This window comes from Aricia agestis, chromosome 14 (assembly GCF_905147365.1).
Source record: "Aricia agestis chromosome 14, ilAriAges1.1, whole genome shotgun sequence".
NCBI classification, from domain to species: domain Eukaryota; kingdom Metazoa; phylum Arthropoda; class Insecta; order Lepidoptera; family Lycaenidae; genus Aricia; species Aricia agestis.
The window spans coordinates 9,077,550-9,102,389 of record NC_056419.1 but is presented as its reverse complement, the minus strand read 5'-3'; the positions used below and the strand labels follow the sequence as shown (position 1 = coordinate 9,102,389).

The following is a 24,840-nucleotide window of genomic DNA, read 5'->3' as shown; positions in this document are numbered from 1 at the left end:
ACGCTTATCCTGCGGATTTACGTTCCTACTAAGCCCAGCCGAAATGTCAATGTGACACTATCACGCGAACATTTCAACATACGACGGTGGAGTTTTACATTTAGATATTTTCAACTCGCATACCTAAGTGGTAATATCTGAGCTGTAAAAGCAGGATAATTTAGATGTTTATTTAGATCATAAACTCTGTTTAGCATTTTTAAAAAAACTACTACTTTACCTCATCAATTTTAGCCTAAAATACTGACAGAAATGAATGGCAATAATGTTAAGTGTTTCAAACAATACGACTTCAACCCCCCATGATTCGCCAAAAAATTTGCAAATCACGTAAAAAGATTATGTTCTCCATTTCCTAAGTTACATCATGTAAATTTCGTACACAAAGGTTTTTAATGCTTTTATATCTAAAATTCTATTATCATTGTGTGGTTAAAATATTATTTATTCATGGCAATTTTTTACACGTTTGTAAATTATTTTCTGATGTTTATTGCTTACAAGCGATCAATCCAATAGGCATTCGGCATACAAAATGTATTCGGTAAGTTGAAGTCGGACATAAAGTTTCGTCATAAAATATCTGCCTTTGACGAGATTACAGTTAAGTGATTTCCTCCGCGGCACGTCAAGTAAAAAGGAAATGCACAAAGCGGGCTCAAGTGTGTGGAATATCTTGACTTTTGTTGGCTCCGCTCAGTCATATCCGATTTGAATAAAGGTTATAGGTACTTTGTAACACATTTGACTTTATGTAATACAATATAATGCAGCTTTTATCAGAAGTTTAGAACAGTTAGATCGATTTTAATTTAGCAGTGATCTTAACTTGTGGTCAGCAAAGAAAATATGCTCTTCCCAAACTGTTGGTTACTGCCGTAGTTGCATCTTGTCGCTATTTTATGCTTACGATTTTGTGCCTGTAGGCCCTGATCTCGTATTCCTTCTGAGGAAACAGACAACATCCGATTCGAATTTCGGCGGGCGAGAATCAGGCTCTATGTTTTAGTAGTTTCAACTTGGGATTAGTAGTAAGTAAAACGTTACTACTAGATTTTGGTGTTACATTATTAGTGAATGCGGGCACGTTTATCTACTGCATGCATCATGCTTAGCTCTGACGTACGTAAAGCTCATTCAGATTATTGTGGGATTTGTTGGGCGGTGCGGCCGGCGCGGGAGTCCGGCAGTCAGATCCGTCCGACATCATTTGGGCGGAGCTAATAGACTAATGGATCGGTATAAAACCACCGACAGATTTGAACCCAGATTAAAATTTCAGTTGAAATTAATTTGGAAACTGTCGATGGTATTTGTTAGATGATAGTTGAAATTTGAAACTAAGCTACTATACGTTGTGATATTATAAAATCAAATTCAAAATTATTTATTTATTTCGAAATATCAAATTTTGCTTTATTATAGCTAATTTGCCAAAAACCGGGTGCAGTCGCTGATGGATTAATATCGTATTAAAGAGTTGAAAGCATTCAATTAGGGGGATAAAGTTTGCAATAAGTGAAAAGTTCCCATGAACGTGGGAGAGCAATAAAGTATTTTGATAAATTGTCTCGTGCAGCTCTTCGAGTCGCCTCCTGCCTCGCCGGAACTCAGCGCTTCTGTCGAGAAGTGATAAAGATGCAAAGGCACTTTATCTGTAAACTTTTTCGCTCCCGGAGCCCGACGGAGCCCTTTTTAATAGAAATTAAACCAGCTGTCCGCTATTAAGATAACTGTACACTCCTTACCGTTTAATTAAACTTAGAACGTCCATTTGGCGATGAAAATTGTTACTTCGCCCGAGCGCCGGAGATTTTAGCATTTCTTTAAATATTTATTCGCATTATACAGATTCTAGGAGCTCTAACGATAAGGAATTATTAACGTCAGGAATAGAAATAAAGTTTATTTAGTGACGAGTAAATTTAAACACAGATATTGTCCGGTAGAACGGTATAGTTCAAGTTTTGATCCTACTAGTTTAAAGCTTTGAATAGTTATGACTTAGCATATATAGAGGAGCCCCTTCATATATTGCTTTGATTAAAATATTATATTGTTTTAATGTTACCTAAATATTAAAATACAATTATTTAACCCAAATAATTACCAAAATTAGATCAAAGTCATATTTATTACTTGTTAAGAATAGCTATTTATTCTCATTCGTGACAAATTATGTTATCGTTTCAATCCGATCTCGATAGCGTCTCCGTCAGTTCTATCATCACTTCAATCTGTATAAATCTTATTCGTACCGTTCACAAACTCCTCAAACGACATGGCGACATCAAAAACCGAATTTCTTTGTAGATATTTTCCTAAGTTGCGACTGAGGCGCCGCGGAATATCCTTTTAATGGGCGACGGAGTGTCGTCTGCAATTTAGATTAGTCCTTTAATTAAATTAACATTATGATCCCTATCTTCGCGGGCAGGTGGCCGACTCCCGCCTTTTTTGTTTCGCCCTCCGAGAGCCGTGGAAGACGTTTCCCTGACGTTTATTATATTTTATTAAACGTTCGCTTGAAGTCCATGAAATTAATTAGGATTATTTGGGGGATTGAGATAAAGTTTTTTTAAATGTTATTGCAATGGTAAACTAAGAACTTTTATGACTTGATGCTTGCCAATTCATTTTATTGACAAATAAGTTTTAACTGGTAAATTTAATTGCTCATAGGTACTCACTCAAATCATTTTTAAGGACTTGAGTCCTTGGCCGGCGGGATGTTAACGTTAGTTTTTACATGCATTACAACAGTTAAACTATTGTCTTACGGATTAAAAAAAAAAGGCAATGTCACTTTTTCACAACATCTGTTTTTTTGAGGTTAATTTTTATTGTAAAAGTTGTGATTCGAGTTTCAATAATTGTGCAAAAGTGTTCTTCTATAGTAATAAAATAGTGTATTACAGAGTGTGAGTTTAAATCAACCATCAAAATGATTTTACTACCTAATTAAAACAGTAAGCTATTCTTGATGATGGGCTAAAATAAATAACTTAAAACCCACTGCGACAAAGGAAGTTCAAGTGGCATAAATTGTGTAACGGCAAAGAGTACGACAGAGAGAATTTATCAAAACAAATCCTTTTTAATATTCCTTCAATAAATTTTCTTTAAATCCCATAATTTGTGATTCCGAGCGTAATCCTTTATCGTGATAGGAAAAGGTGGACGAAATTCCCGCTGGGAAGGTGTGGAGGTCTTAGGGTGTATGTACACAAGCTACACGAATAAAATTTAATGTGTGTGAAATTATAGATAACACATAATGTGCCGATTATTTACACTTATATAGAAAGGGAAGTTATATTTGTTTTCTTGCTTAGAATCATTTCCAAAAGTAATGGTTTCGTTTTCATAAAATTGTATTTAAATGTAGAGTCTACATTTGTAGAGCAAACCATAGGAAAGTAAAATGTACAGTTCCCATTGAGAAGTACAAGTAGTATGTACATATACTAAAATCAACTGCCTGTTCTACAGTAATAATATTGGTTCTGTAAACTTTGGCGGGAACCCTCGAGGAAGGCAATTTTTCACGACGCGTCAACGTACGCCGATAACTCACAACTTCCATGGACCCTGTAAATATTGCGCGATGGCTGTGAAATATTAAATACGCGGGTTCAGCGCTTGACAACTTTATGGTGACGACATAAGGGTCAAAGCTGTGATTTTGCAGGGGTAAAATAACTGTGAACGTATTTTGTGCTGCTAAACAAAGTACTCAATAACAATTAAATGGCTGTCAAATTGACTTGACTGAAAACTGGAAACAAAAGTACATCATTTGAGAATTTTTATTTCACAATCCTGTAATAAAATATTTTACATACAAATAAAAACAAAAGTTATGCAATGTTATAAACTTATATTTTATTAAAACGTATTACATAAACCCGTCCAGAGTTATTTTACTGCGAAAATTATCCTTGTGTATTCAGCATAAAGGTCATAGGTAAAACTCAATGTTTCGTATGTCGTGTTTTCCTGACCCTATCCCAGGCCGCGCCCACGGTCACTTTGCTGTGTGGTAGTCATTTGACACCTTCACAACTTTGCTTTTATCTCCGTTGCGAATAAAATAAAGGCTTGTTTTCATAGGTATTTCACTGTTTTAATGCGTATTATATAACAGTGTGACCACTGACCTGTTAGTTTCATTTAAAATGGTTTAGCAGACTAAATAAACCTTTGGTTGAAGCACTTTGTTATCTATCTATTAAATAAAATTCTCGTGTCGCAGTGTTCTTTGCGAAATTTTCTGGATTAACCGATTATTTTCACCAAGAAATTGTGTGCTTATTGGAAATATGTGTCTCAGAAAAAGTCAGCATTCCATATCCGAAGAAACTCTAGCGTGAAGAATGAACAATTAAATTATCTGTCGTGTAATGCATCTCTAAAAGTCGATTACTAGTATTTGGGGTATATTATTCGAATATTCGAATACTCTTTTTATTCGAATATTCGCCAAATTATTTTTCTAATAATTCGAATACTAAAAATATTTTTTTATTTTTGTTTAAAATGCTATCAAACATAAAATTAACATGGAGTAAGAACATAATTACGTTTATTTCAGAAAAATAATATTATTTATGAATATTCTACATTTTTAATGATATAATATATAAATCTGTTTTAGTCTAACTAATGAGTATACGACAATTCATCGTCGCCGTTGACCATGTTTTTAGTTCATTGTTGTTTATATTCATTACGCCAGAAGGGTGTATATAAAACAAACTCGTTTTTAAAGAAGGTACCTTATATAAATGTAAGTGCAATATTGATATTTTTAAAAAATGTTGTTAAAATACAAAAGATATTTTTTTTATACGCTTTTCTGGCTTGAAGCTCGCGATGTGATCTATTCGACAAGTTGATAAAAATTTGCTATTCAATAGCTTTACCACGGCAGTCCTCGACTGATAATTGAAACAATCGAGTCGATGGCTCCTTAATATCATGTTATTGGTGCTATCAAACTTCAAGTTACTAAATTCACCAGCTCTAGGATTGTTTCACCCTCTCCCAGGGCTTCGTTGCAATTTTTTTTCTTTGTTTTGGGGTTGGTTTTTTAGTGGCCCTTTTTTATAATTTCGAGCCACATTGACTCAGGTGAAGCCGACTAGGTGAACTAGGTGAACGTGGATCGAAAATATCAAAAAGACGGGTAAGCTGGCTTAGTATTAATGAACAGATATCATAACGTCGAATATCATATTATTATTTAATCTCAACTGCTGCCTACCAAGACTTAACCTTTAACTATGGACGCGCGGTCTTACAGACCGCTCGTACCCCGCAAGAATTGCATGTACCCTACTTCCCCTTAAGCTTCACACTTGCGGCGCTCAGTAGCTTCAGTTTTAGGCGAAAAATGTATTCTGAAGCAAAAAAATTCGACGCCGACTGCAAGTTTGCAAAGTTATTTCGGTTTGAATTTCGAGCGCGGTCTGTGAGACCCCATGTCCATGCTCCCCATACAAAGAATTATGTTTGTGTCTTCAGTAGTGCGCAATCAATGTCTAAATAAACAAATTTGGGTCTAGGAGAGCTAATATTTAGGAAATATTTTTTAGAGCAAAAACTAATTGGATCTATCTAGATAAATAAAATAAATACTAACCACAATATTTTAAGTTACATTTAAGGTATAATTACGTTTATCATGGCCTTTACCATGTGAAATGGCTACCAATAATTTTGTCCATGTTCGACCTATGTAAATTTTTTATGTTATATGTTCAGAAGTTTAAATGCCAAATTTTATATCTAATATGGCTTATATTAATAAACAATTTAGGCAACAAGTTTCAAAACTTATGTTTATTATATAAAAATGTCATTTTTTCGTCACAGGTGAATGAACACCTTTTTTTTACAATATAATTTTTTTACAATATAATTTAGAATTTTGGATATTTAACCCATACATTCCCTAAATCAATTGAGTGTTAAGGCATTTAAGCAAAAATAATACAAAAATTTCTTGAAATTACCTGAAAAACAGATGAAAATACGAGCGGTCTGTCAGACCCCATGTCCATAAGTATGGAAAACGGTTTACACTTTACATCCTTTCTTTCATTGCCCAGCTGTAACCTTAAAATATGACCCCCCTGAAAAACAGATGAAAATACGAGCGGTCTGTCAGAGCCCATGTCCATAAGTATGGAAAACGGTTTACACTTTACATCCTTTCTTTCATTGCCCAGCTGTAACCTTAAAATATACATTTTTAAAGTGTTTAACAATAAAATTAACTATGTCATTTATAAAGATTTATGTTGATAAAAGTAAAAATAAGAATTGCTTACTTTATTAGTATTAACAAAATGGGTCGTTCATGGCTGTACGAAGCTTTTTGTTACTTTTATTCAGAGTTTTCAGCATTTTTCAATATTTTTTAATTATTCGAATACTATTCGAATTATTCGAGAACTTTTGTAAAATATTCGAATTATTTGAATAGTAAATTTGTCGAATAATAACATTCCCTACTACATAGTATTCAGATGTGGTGATCAAAGTTTTGTTTTACACTATAATATTTATAATACTTAAGTGAAATTTTAAAATAGCTAGTATTTAAAATTTTCACTTATTTCCTGATAACTTAACTTAAATGGACTGTAGCTAGATCTAATATTAATACAGTAGGTGTTAGAGTTGAGTAATGAACACGATATGCCGGCAACACTGATACGTCATTACGCCCGCAGTTAGAGTTACTAATGATAGTGGGCTTATGGGATTGTGCCGAATTATGATGCACTTAGACCTGTGCCTTGAATACCGTGACAACGTGGGCGTTATTCTCGATACAGACGCTAAAACTAAACAGTTTGGTCTCTATAAGTATAAAGTACATCGTTATACTACACAGCCCTTACGACGCAAGCACACATCTTTAACATGGTATGTAGCTTACCAATTTAACCTCTTTTTATTTCATTTTTTTTTTATGAACTAAGGGGGCAAACAAGCAAACGGGTCACCTGATGGAAAGCAACTCCCGTCGCTCATGGACACTCACAGCATCAGAAGAGCTGTAGGTGCGTTGCCGGCCTTTTAAGAGGAAATAGGGTAATAGGGGAGGGTAGGGAAGGGAAGGGAAGGGAATAGTTGAGGGTAGGGAAGGGAATAGGGTAGGGGTTAGGGGATTGGGCCTCCGGTAAACTCACTCACTCGGCGAAACACAGCGCTAGCGTTGTTTCACGCCGGTTTTCTGTGAGAACGTGGTATTTCTCCGGTCGAGCCGGCCCATTCGTGCCGAAGCATGGCTCTCCCACGTATAAAATCATATTAGCCAACGCGTAAATGTCAATTGCATAAATGACTGAACTGTGCAGTTTTATCGTTATAGTATTGAGTATTTTATTCCCGCAGTTGTTATGTATCAGTTTACACAAAGACGAGACTAAACGCGCTTGCTCCAAAAGCAAAGTTGTGTTGTTTCACCACTTTCTCATAAAGTGCCAAATAGGCTATTCACAACTTTTTGACGGATTCTCCGATTTGATTAGTCAAGTTAATTGAAACAGGCCCTTCAGCTTTTTTAAACTATATTCACTATTTATCTGAATTTGCGTATATATCTTTTTTGTAATAAAAATAATTTAATATTTTAGTATCGCTAAAACTAAAAAACAGCTGAACTGATTTGACTAGTTATATTCGTCAAAGTCCAGGGAAGGTATATTAGGAGGGAAGTGATACAAAACTCCCCGGGTCATTTTTTTAAAGGTAAAAAGGTTATTCGCTAGATTAATATCTAAAATCCATTATTTAACCTCTGCCTTTCGATAAAAAGAGACTCACTCTTAGTAACAAGGTAAAGCGACTCTGAAACACCGCAATCGCTAGTGTTCCTTTGTTCAGTGTATCATATTATCTACGTCGTAAACTGTATTAAGTGGCCTGTACATTGTACAGCGGAAGATGAACTCTTAACCCAGTTGCGACTCGCGACGACCTCACAGGTCAACGGGCAATTGCACAATACGAATATAAAATCCGTTGTGTCACAAAAAGTGACAGTTAAATATATCGCGAAAAATTGTTTGTAGAATAATAGATTAGATGTGTGATGATTGTATTCCTAGATAATCCATTCCTCAAAGAAATTGACTCCTAAGCATTATCTTCTTTACCACCAATAGTTAGACCGGGTTATATCGTCAATGTTAAGAATAATATTCTGGCAACTAGTGCTTGACATAATCCGACTAAACTACTTACATAATCTTCTAAATATATATACCAACTAAACTACATATAATTATAATCTAATTTATATATTATATTATATAACTCAAAGGTGACTGACTGACTGACATAGTGATCTATCAACGCACGGCCCAAACCACTGGCCGGATCGGGCTGAAATTCGGCATGCAGGTAGATGTTATGACATCCGCTAAGAAAAAAAATTTGATAAATTCCACCCCTTAAGGGAATAAAATAGGGGATGCAAGATATAATACACACACTGGCAAAATTAGCGGAACATTGGTAAAAAGGGCCAAAACTTGAACTCAAGTGGGCCGGGCTGTCTGAAAGCCTTTTAATAGCTTCTAAGCTCATTCAAGAAATAAAATATTGAACAAAACTGGCAAGTTGACAGGTTTTTATAGCAATTATGCCCTAATAAGTGTTTTTCGATTATTGACGTTGTAAGTGTTCCTGATAAGAATGGCGTTTTAGCGGGGTGCAAGGTATGCTCAGCTCATTTGATTGTTTGGTTTTTGGAAGAACACATTGCTTAGATACAAAATTAGTGATTTCCCAGCATCTGCGACAGCTAGAGCTCTAACCACGATAGAGAAAGGTCACACCTACCGTTCGGTCAGTCAGGCCAGGTGTGTCGGCTTCCGTGGTTCATCGTAACTTTCAACGCTTCAGAGAGACTGGATCTTACGTTCGGAGACGAGAACAAGGCAGATATCAGGTGACAATGGTTCAGGATGACCATTTTGTAACGAAACAAAACTTAAGAAATCGACCTCAAACTGCTATGCAGACACGAAACCTGTCGGAACAGGTCCAAGATGAACGTGTAAGTGATTGTACAGTAAGAAGAAGACTCAAAGAAGTTAAATTAAACTCAAAAGTGCCAGCAAGGGCACCAAAACTTGAGACAGGACACCGAAGAGCCAGGCTAAGATTTGCGCGTGAACATCAAAATTAGACAAGTGAGTGAAATCTTGTGCTGTACAGTGATGGGAGCAAATTCTGTGTACATTGTATTGACAGGCGATAAAGAATGTGGATAAATCATAAGTAAAGCTACAGGCCATCAAACTTACCGGAAACAGTGGCCTATGATGCAGGCTTCGTAATGGTTTGGAGTTCCATATGATTTGGAGCCCGCATGGAGCTGATGATTATAGATGATGGTACTTTGACAGTACAGATCTATAGCACCGACATCCTGGAACTGCATGGTGTGCCTTTTACACAGTTTTAGGTAGCAATTTAAATTTTATGTGCATCCATAGAGTAAGAAAATCGGGCATTATTACCTAAACGATGCTGGCGTAGCCCAGGTGGAGAGGCCAGCGTGGTCTACGGATGTGGATCCGATTGAAAACGTGTGGCACATCAATGGGTGAACGGTACGAGTTAAAACTCCAGCTCCAAAATGTGTCCAGGAGCTCGAGTTGGCGCTACTGGAGGAGTAGGAGAATATCCCACAGGAAATGATTGACAATTAAAATGCAAGCATGGAATGGCGTATCCAGACCCTCTTGAGATCCATAGAAGGCAGTACACCAGCATTACTTGCTTTTAACATGGCATTTCTTTAATAAAAATGGAGAATTTATCTTAAAAACTTACAATTGAAATGTCAAAGATTTTCTTAATTTTTTTATTTTTGCTGATTTTTTTCTATTTTTTCACGTTTTTATGCCCTAAATTTACATAAAATTTATTTTTTAATAATCAATTAGTAAATAAATAAATAAATATATAAAAATCAGTGAACAATTAAAAAAAAATTAAAAATTTTGTTATGTTCCTCTAATTTTGCCGGTGTGTTTAATACTTCTTAACGCGAGCAAAGCCGCAGACAAAAGCTAGTTTATGTATAAAACCTTTAGCAGTCAAACATTTTTCTGAAAAAAGTTACATCAAAAATTAACTTAAAAATGTTTTGTAACTTTCTACGGTTCTGAAGCAGACACGAGCATAACTTTGACGCTTTAATCGTATGAAACACGTTTGAAGCGTTTTTTCAATTTGAACTTTGCGCGTTTCGTGTTTGTTTTGCAGTTTGTATAGGACAGACAGAGATTGCAGTTAGTTAGTGCGGGTGCATGATAAACCGCCCGGTGCTTCCGCTCGCCCGACTGTGATGTACGCGATCGATCGTGTGAATACACCTTTATGTTTTTTTTTTAATTTATTTATAGCGCAGTATTGAATGTCACAGGTGATATTTATAAAAGCTGCCGTGAAAAATTGTGTGGTGCTACGAAGTGCTACGTAATGCTACGGCGTAGCGGTGCTACGCGGGTTGAGAAGTCTGTTGTATCATAAACTTTGAATTAACTACTATTTGGTATATTTTGTTTTTCTTTACCCGACTGGGTGGTGGTTATGTTAATGTCAGTTTGTATGTGTCTGTATAATTGTTTGTTTTTTTAGGCCGTTGTGCAGCCAGAAAGGCTTTAAACTTAAGAAGTGTGATTTTAAAATGCAATCGATTTTTTAGTTTTTGAATAACCGATTTTACTTGTTCAATATTATTATATTCATAATAAAATCTAAAAATATTCAAAATTAAAACGTTTTAAACAACTAGTACGAGGCACATTGTTGCTGTAAAATAAGCTGAGCTTATTAACAACAGTGTTGTTCCTACATCATAATAAACATGATAATGGCTTCAAACCTTTTAGTAAAAACCATTGTGATAGTTTAAAACAAAAGTTTACCATAGCTACAAAGTTTCATAGAACATAAATAAGTTTAACCCTGTAGTAATTAAAATATTTGTTAGTGGAATTGAATATTATTTTCATGTTAAAGTACTCAATATGAGAAATAATTCGAGACGAATAAAAAGAAAATACAAGATATACTGCAGACTCAATGACTAAACTTTAAGTAGGTTGTTTGGTTTTTTATTACGTTTTTTTTTTTAATTTCTGACATAATATTCACCAATATGCAATAAATAATAGTTATATTCAGTAGGCGTCGTAATTTGTAACAGTTGGAGCGCGTTAATGCTGAGACCTTTGTGGGCTTCGCTTTGATTGTTCATTCATGAGCGCAGCGCATCGCACCGCAACGCAGCAACTATATGCGCACTCAGCAACTATCTGCGTTGCCCACTCAGCAACTATTTGTGATACGCAACGCAGCATTGCGATACGATAGTAAGCGCATGATTTTATTCTACTGTCTTTGTGTTTGTTATGTTATGTAATTATTAAGTTAGTATTAAAATAATGGATGAGAAACAAATTATACTTTCAGAGAAGTTGATTTATGGGTAGATGGTCCTTATTAAGTTGGTCGCGTTATGTCAAGCTAAGCCAACAGATTGACATTGTTAATTAAGAGGCGTCATTGAAGACACAATAATTATAAACATTATTCGATCTATTTACTTCTTAACCGGCTGCTATCCAAAACTTGACTAAGAGAATGATGTTGTAGTAAAATATTACACGTGTACTGCCTACGCCTCCAGGCTTTATATTATGTTTATTCTGTACCTCTGTTTTAAGAGGATTATCGTATGGACTTAAGTGTTGTTGATGTTTAAACATAAGAATATCAAACAAAGTTCAATAGATTTATTTTTAGAATGATAGGGATCTACATTTTAGTAGTAACAAATATGAAATAAGTAAATTCCTTCAGCTTCGTCGGCCTAAATTTTTTTGATCTCGCGGGAATCGTACACTTTCAGAAGCAAAAAATATTATCATAAAAATATTAAAATATAATATATTGTCCTTTCCCGGTACCGTACTTGAAGTAATTCAATACCAAAAATTATCTTTTGAGCAGTTTAAGCATGAGAAGTTCACAAATAAATAAACACACTTTCACATTAATAATAATCAGTAAGGAATTAGTATTTAGTATATTCAAACTTAGGCACAAACAGTTCATCACTTAAGTCAAGAAACCGTTGCTGACTACCTCGTGCGTAATCATCATCAATCACTAGCTCAGCTGATTGACAATTAACACGCCTCATGAAATGCGTACAGTACTCAATTACACACGACTAAGGTTATACACCTGCATATAATTGTTTACGCTATATTTTACCGTTAATTAAATATGGTCACAGTCTACTTAATTAAGTATACTGTGACCATATTTAATTAACAATTAATCAATTGTGCTATAAAATTGACGTTTCAGTTAAATATTGTTTGTAATACAAGCACAAATCCATAGCAAAGATATTTTAAAATGAACTATATTCATGCAAAGACTTAATATAACATATCAAATTACCATGAGCACTGTAGGCCTAAACTTGGAGCTGATTTCAAATATACTATAAAATTTTGCGACCCTAACCACTATAATAATAATGTCATAGACTCGCAGGCTTCAATTCGTCGCATAAAAATATATAGCAGCTGTTATCTAAAGCAAAAATGCCTAAAAAAACCCAGCGATGTTTTTTGTAAACAAGTGAACGACTTGACCAAACGTTTGGGCATCACCCCACCGGAACTGTACTCCGGTCACTCGGGCCCTCGGCGGCCGCCATTTTCCACCCGACCGCGCTCCATCAGGGCTGCCACACCAATATTTATTGAAACATAATATTATTGTTATTTCAATTTATGATCATATGACTAAATATTTCAATGTTTTTATTGCTTTTTTATCACACATACATTATTGTAAGTATAGAAATAGTCTCTGATAAATATAATCCCTAATATCAAGGAGCAAATTCTCAGCCATTTTTGGCATGGCACTTATAACTCCATCAAACACTTAAATAGAGATATAAAATACAATTCTGTCTCTATTAGTAAAAACATTAGAAGAGACTGAGGCTACATTTGAACCTTTATTTTACTAAATGACATGTAATGCCTTGATCGTGGGAATTGCAGACACGATAGGTTTGTAAATGTTTATGCGACAGCCGGGTGCTGCTTGGGGATTGGTGGTTTAAAATAATTATTATTGTCTTGAACGAATTGCTATCAGAGGTTGGCAACCCTGAAATCTCCGCGGCACTATTGAGTTATGTTCCATACTCACAACAACACCCGAATTGTATTTTACTGAATATTTTGATAGTAAAATTGTTTTTGAATCAACTCACTTGTTTGCGCTTGTTTCATTCGAAATGTGTTTTATTTGTTTTGAATGAACTGATTATATTTCGCAAAGCTCACTAGAGGTAAGTTATTCCGGAGAGGGAGACCTTTTTTAATAAGGGCTTTGAGTACAATAATTACAGAACATTTTAATGTGCGAAATGCCGCGCTAATAATATAATCATTTGCCTGACTTTTCTTAGTATCAAGTAAAGGTACATTATATGATTAGTAGCAGCAACGTAATGCTTTCAAGTCAGAAAATGAAATGAATATTAGATGTCGCGAGGTCTGAGGTCGAGATAGTATCTACTGGGTGACGGATCGTGATGGCATATCAAGTATTCCGCTACACAGCGCGTACTGAATTGCCATAATAATACTTCAGACAAATTTGAGGAAATTGAGCGTGTTTTGTAAACAGATTGTATATTTCCTATGTGTTATGTCGACGTTTATTGTGGTTGGGATATAACTTTAGTTATAAGACTTTGTGTGATGTTTCAACTTGGCTATAAGTGAAAATATAAGAACCCAATTCATAGTCAATATATTATTATGTTGATCTGCATAACCGAAATAGAGCCTCCTCAATTTACATACTTTAATACGTGGTCGTGTTGCAGTATCAAAACTCGTAATATATAAAGTTCGGATATTGGAAAACATCTCTGGAGTACACCGAAAATATAATATTTAAGATAGCCCGAGTAAAAATATCACGTAATGTCGATACGGGGAATTCCCGAGCGCTGGAGCGGAAAATGGCCGACATGAAGGTCCGGCGCCGGACGGGACGGAAGCGATAAAATACGTGGGCCTCGCGACCCGCGTCGAGTGCCATTCTGGACATTTTTTGACCTATGTCCCCTGTATTATGAGAATCAAATTTCCCATATTTGTATTTTTACCCGAATGTGTTATTTGACAGGTAATTCTGATGTAGGTATTGTTATCCTTATGGCTGTCGGATTATATTCAGTGTGTGATTTCAGGCTTTTGCGTATGTCATTTAATTTCACCTTACATGAAATCACTCGAAGTATTTTCTGTTAATCTATCATAATTCGACGTACGATGTAACAAAAGTAAAAGTTAGGAAATAAATAAAAGTCATAAACAAGATGGCGCCACTAGTTGCCGGCAATTAATCTCCATTACCCGCACACGCCGCGCCGGCGACCGCCATGTTTTATTTCATTAAGCGGACCCGCCGAATTAATGCGCTCAAACGTTTACAAAAGCGAAAGAATCGACAAAGAGTGGAAAGATTGAAAGATTCCGTGCCCCTTTTGTGTTGGTTTGTGATAAATGTCTGAGTCTTTATTTAACGGGGAGAAAGAAATTTTATATTATCCGTAGAAGGAATATTTTAAAACGTAGTTCGCGTTTTATTCCGTCCGGATTAGAAATTATAATTAAGTAAGGTATTTTTCTTCTGCTGTCACCAAAATGTGGCGGTCACCGCCTTAACTTCATAGACTCCAAATTTGTCAATGTTTAAATACTAATCATTCTTTTTCTTGTTTCAGGTGCGGACGTTGTTCGTCAGCGGACTGCCCATGGATGCGAAGCCTCGAGAATTATACCTGCTATTCCGAGCATATGAGGTAGGAAACTAAGTTTGTCTTAAATTACTCTAGGCCTTAAATTAATTATTTGACAAGGCAGAAATTGCACGGGACATTTTGATACTATTCGCTTTCGTAACTATATAAAAGTGCTAAAGGGAACACCTTCTCAGCACTAAACTTTTCAAATTCATGAATTTGTGGCTATAATTTTACTTAATTAGGAAATTTAGAAGATAGGTTAGATTTACATTAGGAGCTACGCATATTCCGCAGCTCGTTTATATATTTTAAATATTTCATCCCTATCATTAGACTTCGTATCGTAAGTACCCCGGCGATATCCCGCGATGACGATACAATTTTATCGCGCAACCTCGTTAGAGTGGACCTTCAATAAAAATGAATTTTAATAATAACATTATGAAATTGTTCATTTAAAATTCACCCCTCCATTATGCGCGGCTCACTCACACGGTGCGCGGACCTTTTTTCCGAAATTAAATGTAAACACGCGACGCCCCGTCTTAAACCCATTCCTAATCCATTCGACCTCATAATAAATTCATAGATTACCGCGTTACAGTTCTAAAAGCTTTCCATTTATGAAAGTGCCATTTTTTACGTCCTCCGCGTTATTCGGGACACCATTTTGAGTATTATTAATATTCATAGTCATTGCTAGCAATCACTACGGATTGATTATAAAAACAAGAATTTACTTATTTATTTTACTAGTGAGTTCAATTATTATTATTATACGTACATAGGTAATTTCATAAAGTTTCTACAGCTGCTCTAAAATATATTGAAATACTTAAATAGTTACCTTGATCATATTTCTTTAATCCTGTCTTATTACTCATATTTTTTGCTTCTACGAGTATATCTCAGCCGAGTAAATAAGGAGTTTATATTTGAATTCTGTCAATAACTTTTCCCGTATAAATATCATATTCCCGTTTCGCGTACGCCACACGGCGTCACACAAGTGCATGTCAGGGAATGTCTCCGGATAGAAAATACGCGGCGTCCCCGAGTCACGCAACTCGAGATCTCGATTTGGATTACTGCGCCGTAAATATCGAATGTCACGGATGTGTAATACTCGTATTGAACCGATTCCACCGATAAGGCTCGGGCTGGTACGGCGCGGCACGGCGGCCGTCAGACGAAGCCAAACCGAGGGGGTGGCTTTACATTTCGTGCCTCAATGGTGCCTGGCACAATGGTAATCTGTTTTATGATTAACGAGTTTCGTTCCAAATTCGAAAGACCGTGTCACGATGAGACCGACGAGTGAATTGAAAATGGCCGCGGTGGAAGGAACGTTTTGCCGCCGAAATCGGAACAATGACGGTCGTAACAATTGATTTGGAAATAGCGTGTTTGTTCTGCGGTAAATAATGGACAGGTTTTTACACAATCATATCACATTGCGTTGTCAGAATTGATATCTTAATCGATTTGGCGTGTTCGTAAAAAGAAATCTATTACGCGCAGTAATTCAATGTCTTTACCATTATATTAACATAACATACAAATAATTTAGATATCAAGGCAAAATAAAAATACTTTTAAAACAAATATTTCATCCGCTATTAGTATAAGAATTAATTTCTTCAATGGACACGTTGTAAGTTAAATAGGTAAAATATACTTTGTACTACATATTATAAACTTACGAAGTCAGTAGTACATTAATTCCGATCAATCCTAGCATACATTAAAGTCACATTACCTTCGATTTTCCATAGCCAATAATGCATCAATGTAGATTTAATTGCGTCCTACATATTCCTTTTGATGCTGATATTGTTTATTTGTTCCCAGGGGTACGAGGGTTCGCTGTTGAAAGTAACGAGCAAGAATGGGAAAACAGCATCCGTAAGTACCTTTTGTATCGCATCGGCCGCATGGATTCAATCGATTTTTTTCTCTATTTCCATTTCTCCGTGAGGCGAACTAATGCGGCTATAAAAAGCACTCACGGTTAGAATATCTAATAACGGATGAAAGTTCAGTTCCATTTTGTCTGCAACACGAGAACTTTGATTATTGGAAATTGGCTAACTCGGTTGGTGGAAATCTTAGCTATTTACATTCAGGTATTCTGTTCTTAAGGGGGCGACAAACCCTAAAGTGACGATTTTATAATTCATTTTTATACTTGAGAATAAGCCCCGAATTGTTGCATTTTCTAAAATTAGATACTATATTATATTTCCGAGAATTTGATCTGAGCAAAAACACGATATCTTAAAATTTTCTCGATAGAAAAAAATTACAAAGATGCATCTAATTTTCACGAATTTTCCATTCATTGCCATAACCGTGCATTGAACTAAGTTAATATTTTAACACATTGTATAAAATTCTATTATTGAGAGATCGACCTAGCGGATTTTTAAAATGTTGTATATTTATCGAGTTATTGAGAAAAAACTAATCTGGCGATGAATCCGCGTCGTCCTTTTTCACCTGGCATATGAAATACGGGCGTGAGTGTGAAGAGAGAAGGACGATGTTTGATTTTTTGGGTTAGTCGCCCTCTTAAGGCAATAATGGATAACTAATATTGTCATTATCATTGCTCAACTGTCTACGCCTTACTGGTAAATAGTCTTAGGGCCTGTTTCACCACTTCCTGATAAGGCTATCTACGAATTAACTTGACGGATCAAGTATGCAGAATCTGTCAAAAATGTTGTGAATAGCCTATTATATAGTCACTTTATCAGAGTGTGTGGTGGTGGTGGTGTGGTGAAACAGGCCCTTAGACAAATATTATGTTCTAGAATCTAGATGTTTAGAATCATCAGTTGTTTCTGTCACGAGCCAACCTGGAGATGCCGTTATATATATTACATATTAATTACTATAGTTAAAATTATGCTTGTTTTGTACTTGCAGCCAGTCGGATTTGTTACGTTCCACACTCGTGCCGGCGCTGAAGCTGCAAAACAAGACCTTCAGGTTGGTATTACCACGCGCTTAGAGTAGCCCGGTGTTACAACAGGACACACTTACTTACATCATAATATTATTAATATTTATATGTACTACACAATCATGTGGTTAAAGAAGTCAATCTCGATCCAAACGGTAGAGAAACTAGCACCACATCTGGTACTAGAATAAGACACTACACGTCTACCATAGTTTAGAATAATACACTACATAATATCCATATACGAAGAATAGCTTTGACACAAAATTACTGTCGTTTAACTATGTTATTTGACCTGGATAGCCGTAACAAATACGCTACTTGTAAATAATAAAAAAACGAGTACAACGCACGGTGTTATACTAAACCTCTTCTCATCACATGCCTAAACACAGCCAATAAAGCACTATAGTTATTTTCTCATTGTAGAATTGGAATAACATTTTCCTGACTCGAGTAACCGCATCGTAAGTTATGCTAAACCTATGCACATGTCGAATAGACGAGCCGAGTCGGGCCAGACAGGATCGGAGTGTGAGATTAGACGGTGTATATACGCAACTGCATGTCACTGTTTGACGACTTGATGTCACGACCCGAGCACTGTGTTCCGGCACGCGGCAGGCGCAGACGCGATCAACTCAGAGGCTACCTTCACATTTAAACTTCACCCTAGCATTTTTCCACAAAATCGCCTGCGCTGCTCCTATGTTTATCGAACGCTGGAAAAATTCTGGAGTAAGCGGCTGCGATGCGTTCGCCTTCCAAAGTAAAATCCGCGCCAAATATATTGCAATCGCGTCGGGGCCTAGTGTGAAGGAGCCATTTATAATACAGTTGCTATAATACTCCACAGATTACTTTCGGCCCAATATCTGTTTCACATTCCGATACCAAAATTGTTTCGTTCGTCTCCCGGAGCCCGTCTCCGCGGGGACACCCCCGACCATCGTCATTATATCGGAGCGCCGCACCGCTCGCGGCTGTTCACAGCAGGGCGTCCGGTTCGACCCCGACATGCCGCAAACGATTCGGCTGGAGTTCGCTAAAAGCAACACGAAGGTCAGCAAGCCGAAGCCGGCCGTTGCCACAGCCGCGCCAGCTGCACACCCTGCATTGATGCACCCACTCACTGGACGTAAGTACTGCCAACCGCACACACGCCCGGCGCTTCCTCGATGTACCCCACGAGTCGCGACGTCCATGACGACGGACATCGAACTACGATGTCCGTCGACGGTCTGAGCTACTCCGAAACCTTTCCCGAGGCCTCCGGATCGGATGTACTTCCGAACGCATTAGGCTATACCTTTATTGAATCCGACGTTTAGCGATTTCATTACAATTTCCTGATGTCATTAATCACCCGTGTCGTCCGAGGGGTCCGGTAGTCGGGCGGGGCGCGTCGAGCGAACGCAAATTCGGGCAAGTATTCGTAATCGCTTACACGTAACACGCAAAGCCTAGCTCCGTGAAGCTATTTACCTATCAATTTATTTGTCGGGTTCTCTGCCTACACAGTTATCTTCTAGACACGAGTTCTCATGCAATAACGCTAACTATTATGTATATCGTGTGTATAACAGTATTATGTAATTATATCGGTTTGTGTTGCTGAAAATGTTAGCGTTGTAAATACTTCTTGATGTTCTTCGACTAATACTACCTATCGTTTAGGAGAATACCTCGTATAATATGTTGTGGTCTGTGCAGACTTAGCGAGTCCGTTCTTCCCCGGCGGGGGCGCGGAGCTGTGGCACCACCCTCTGGCTTACGGCGGGGAGCTCCAGACCCTGTCCCACGGGCTCGTCCATCCGGCCATCCATCCGCAGATGGCCCCCGTCCGTTCCTACCTCTGACTAGCTGCCGCCGATAGGCCACACCACGTAAGTATTGTATGATACTATAATAATACCATGGGACTATCTCATGTCCTATAGAGACAAATAAAAATACCTTCCATGTTTCTTTGAAAAGTTATAATTTCTGCATAGCTGCCTGGTATAGTAGTAATATTTTATTTATCGGAGTCCTAAAAATACTAAGGGTCTGTTTTACTACTTCTTGATAAGTGCCGGATAGTCTATCCACAAATTAACTTGACAGATAAAGTATGGAGGATCTGTCAAATAATTTCTGGGTAGCCTATCCGGCACATTATCATGAAGTAGTGAAACAGGATCTAAATATCGTACATAGGTCGATCTAAATAAACAAAAAATCTGAAAACATTGTTTCTTATTCTAGTTTCCATTTCAATCCTTTAACTGGTTTCAGTGAAATACGTAGCCTAAAATTATAACCTCCGTGCGACCGGTGTCCCGATTTAATATCGGTTCGATACAATACCGCTGACGGGCGTAAAGGAGACGGTTTCTATTTCGGCGAGTGTTGAATATGTAGAGTTACGCAAGTACGGGTGCCCCGCTTGCAATGTATATTTACGCTCCTGTGCAGTTTATTCAGAAGCCATCTGTTTGAAGATATTTATCTGAATGGATCCGAGAATGATATGTATGAATGTATCTCGCTATATCTTCGCATCGACATTTCTTGTTTTTCATACATTGGTACGGTCTATCTTGCGACCTAGAACTTATTTTAAACTTGAAGCGCCAAAGTATTATAGCAAAAATTTACGAAAACAAATTCATTCGATCGCGGATTCTTGGAAATGCTATTATATTCTATTGTTGTCAGGATCACCGGTCCTCTTATGGGCTTGAAGGATTAATAACAGTAAAGCCAATAGTGTGCTAGTTTTCAGTATTAGGAACAAATTTTAAAATCAACAAATTTTTTTCAAACCCTACTTATAAAATTTGTAAAAGTGACTGTCTCTCCCTCTTCACGTTTATACCCCTAAACCAATTAAGATTGGTATAGTGGTACTAAGGACCTGAGGAAAGTCATGAGATGCTACTAAGTAGCGGGCAATAACTGCAGTCTTAGCATGGCCACAGTAGAAATGCGAAAGAATAGAAACGCTGACAGTTTTCGCGGACAGACAGATTTCCTATGTCCATCACTTTGTCTACCGTAAGAATAAACTTTTCTATGGTGGCCATGCTAAGCCTGGTGGTAGTCTATATTTTCCGCAAATTGCACTTTGTTGGAAATCACTCTTTATCCTAATGACATCTAACCCCCGGTATCCAGACACCACTGACGCTGGGCGCGTGCGTGCTGCCTGCGCCAGCGCTGGGCTCCCCGGGGGCGGCCGGTCCGCCGCAGCCGCACCCCGCGCACCCCGCCCACCCCACCCATACCGGCCACCCTGCCCATCCGGCGCCGCCCTGCTCCACGCTCTTTGTCGCCAACCTCGGCCAGTTCGTCTCCGAGCACGAGCTTAAGGAGATATTCAGCAGGTATGTACTTATTCAATACGAAGAGGCTTCGACTGGAACTATCTGAGGATATGTAGACTTTGGGACCACAAAGAGATTGACAAAGATTAATTATTGAGCTCAAACATAATATTCAAGTTCAACAAGTTTAAAATATAGTCGAGAACTATAGCTTTATTACAATTCCGAATTCAAAGTTAAAGAAAACACTGTTATGATCGTTTCCAGTCGAATTCGCTACTGCATGTAGTCGATATGCAAAACTAAAAAGTTATATAATTAGAGACTAAATGTGTATCTTCCACAGTGCATGTCGCACCGAATATCACGTACAGTCTATCGTTGGGATATATCTTATACCCTCCGTAAACGACTCATTGCCTCACTTAAGTGCTACTTAAACTGCTCTTACTCGACTTTCTTCCAATCATATTCTTCGTCAGGAGTTTATCTTTTCAAGAGCGTTGTCGATTGGTCAACTGCTTGGAATTAGCCAATCAAAAGCGCGCAAAAAAAAAATGTGATAGATGAACTTTTTTCAACATACCTCAGATACCAGACACTAAAGTCACAGTCTACTGTTTCCTTAACGAGAACATGTGACTTGGGTAGCGTTTTAAGTGGCGTTTGAGTAACCGTTAGCGAGTCGTTTACGGGGGATGGCGCTTGCACCCGTACCACCTATAGCATGACGTCGTACATTCTGTAACACTCTCACACTAGTCGTACGCTATTGGCACACCATGTATCAGTTGTACTGCACTATATTAATTATTAATTTTATATTACTTTATCGAAAATTTACTCAAAATTTTGGTTTATTTTCTGTTATGACGGTGACTACGAAACACATTGAAAAGTTGTAAGGAACGTTTGGAGTAAATTTTAAATTGTATTGTTGTAAGAGCTTACATAGATATTATGAGAACATAAAATTTTGATCCGAATAAATCCATGTCAGGCAAATTAAAGTTAATTATTTTAAGATTCTGTTTATTCCAAAAACGACTATTCAATTATTTTCTCAAATTTCTTGAAAAGGTAAACTTAAGTTAATTTATTTTTTAAAGATTTAATTTCAAAATGAGCAGCTGCTAGCATGACATTTTTTGCTGGCACACCTACAAGTGTAGAAGCTTTCAACTTTTCAGTCTGTACACGAAAATCTAGGCTTAGAATACACGGAAAGATCTAGGCAGAAGTCTATCTGGTCCATTGACGCCGATATGTTTAGGTTTTAGGTCAGGTTTAGCATACTAAGATTGCGGCCTTAAGAACTTATCAGTTGAGGGATTATTAGAGCACTACAAAACACTCAGAAATTAGGGTGGGCCGTTAGGCGACATTATTTAACGAAATAGAACATCAGTCATAAACGGAATATCTAATCAAAAAACTTAGGGCAGGATGACGTCGTCTAGTGAAGAGTCTTAGGGAATCTCAACTAAAACACTAGGGTAGGATAACTTGGTCTAGAGATAAACTACACTTTAATGAAATACGTAAAGGTGCCAGTTGGCAGCGGACGACATGAAGCAATTGCAGACGACGTGTCGTCGCAACACTACTGGTTTGTATGTATTTCTATGAAATACCCTACGCAGCTAGCGATACGAAGCTAGCCGCTATAGAAATACATAGAAATGACTTATGACGTGTCGCGACGACACGTCGTCTGCTGCAACTTCATATAGTCGGCTTCCAACTTGTACCTTAACAAAAAATTAGGATTAGATAGGGTAACATCGATGGTCGTGCGGGTAGTGCGGGTAGTGGGGGTAGTGGGGGCTAGCATGGGGGTACGAGTGCGAGCGTGACTGTCTTGTAGCTGCGGGGGTTTCTCGCGGCTGCGGCTGCTGACCGGCGGGGGCTCCGGGCCGGTCGCCTTCGTGGAGTTCGCGACCCCCGGCGACGCCGCCGCCGCCCTCGCGCGCCTCCAGGGCGCCCTGCTCCTCAGCTCCGAGGGCGCCATCCACCTCGAATACGCCCGCCACAAGTTGGCACACAACGGCTGGATACTCGCACACGAAGTATGCACGATTACGACACGGTTTTTAAGATGCACCACTCGATTCCAAGAAGTAGATACTAGTTTGGTGTGGTGAAATTTTGAGATTCTCGATAAGTTAATTTAAATATAATTTCTGATGTATACGCTCGTACCGACTTTAGAAACCGTGTAGTATTAACATCGACTTTGAATCCCATCGAGCTGGAATAATATGAACATGGGCGTCAAAGCAACGCACCTCGCACCCTGCACAATAGACTAGCTCGCTTCTGTGACGAACTAACGACCTACTCGGAAGTTCAGGTACTAATATGAATTCTCATCGACAGGGAGCCAAAGGCGGAGAAGAGGGCGAGCAGCATTAGTTCGTTCGTGGCACTCGGCACTTGACAACCAGCTAACTGAGGGACGCGCTATCTTGATCCTGTACACTTCGGGGCGCAAGCCGGAGACGGCCCCGAGTACACGTACGGCTAGCGGATCAAGACTAGCTAAACCGACAACGACCATTGCATTAGATAATTTAGTGACGCGCCCGTCTCCTTATCGATAATTTTTTTCATCAGCGTCAGGTGTGGTGTTTTGTTGATACCAAATTTAGCCTTAATTAATGTAATTAACATTCCAGATGTATTGTTTTCTGTTTCCGATGAAAATATTATTTAATTTTGTTTTTTTCGTCACATAAGTAATATATATTATCTTAATTATTTAATATTATTCATTTTGTGTAATATAAGATTTATTTACAACTAACTTATTGTATGACAAATTTTGTATAAGTATTCGTTTTTAACGTGGCCGATGTTGTACATCTAAGAGGATTTGTTATTGATATAGTTAATATCAGAAATTAAACATTTTAGGATATATCTCATTCGATTAAGCTAAAAACCAAAGGTGCCCTTCATAGAAAGATTACGTTTTGTTGAATGATATTTCAAGTTAAATGATTTTTAATAAAGTTGTAATGTACTAATAACGATACTTTTGTTTTAGTCTCGATAATGTTAGCATATATAAATTACATGACTATTTCAAATTATATTTACTAACGCTTTCTTAGTAATTTTTATAACGTTCATCACTCGTTAAAGCGCTGGCACTCTAGTGTTGGTCTTACGAATGTTTCTATCTGTAAATGAATTAATGCAATAATATTATAAACTTTATCGATAACTGAAGCGATGGACGGGGCGCCCCTCGGGCTCGCGGTCGCGCGTTCGCTCCCGCGGCGCCGGCGCGCCGTACCCCGCTCCGCGCTCGCCGCCACTCCGCACACTCCAATTTCCTCTCTTGTTTTACAAAAATCCCCACGTCTTGTGCCTTTTCGCGAGAGGAATTCCCCAAATCTCCCCGAGAAATCTTCGCTCGTGTAAACATTTCGGGTCGTCGACTGCGGACGTATCGGCGGGCCGGCGGCTGCGGCGCGCCGCGCGGCGTCGGTTCAGTCTTGTTGCGAGAATTTAGCCTTGGCCTTATGAAAGTTAAACTATATTATTATGTAATCGATATATTATTATAATGGTAACGGACGGCGTGCCGCGCCGTGCTGCATAGCGAACGATTACTCTATTTGCATGCTTCGACGAGCTTTTTTGGTAATGTACTATTTTTAAAATTAAGTAGT

General features: G+C 37.7%; 1 protein-coding gene across 1 annotated transcript in view; it reads left to right on the top strand.

Moving 5' to 3' along the window:
- LOC121733502 (protein couch potato-like) overlaps positions 1-23,615 on the top strand; it is a 207,990-nt gene extending 184,375 nt beyond the window's left edge. The window contains exons 3-10 of the mRNA XM_042123763.1: positions 14,864-14,941; positions 16,736-16,789; positions 17,816-17,878; positions 18,846-18,990; positions 19,566-19,693; positions 21,012-21,220; positions 23,028-23,229; positions 23,540-23,615. Of these exons, the coding sequence (XP_041979697.1) occupies positions 14,864-14,941; positions 16,736-16,789; positions 17,816-17,878; positions 18,846-18,990; positions 19,566-19,693; positions 21,012-21,220; positions 23,028-23,229; positions 23,540-23,575 (915 nt within the window). The 3' untranslated portion in view covers positions 23,576-23,615. The remainder of the gene's footprint in view (positions 1-14,863; positions 14,942-16,735; positions 16,790-17,815; positions 17,879-18,845; positions 18,991-19,565; positions 19,694-21,011; positions 21,221-23,027; positions 23,230-23,539) is intronic.
- The last annotated feature ends 1,225 nt before the right edge of the window (positions 23,616-24,840 follow it).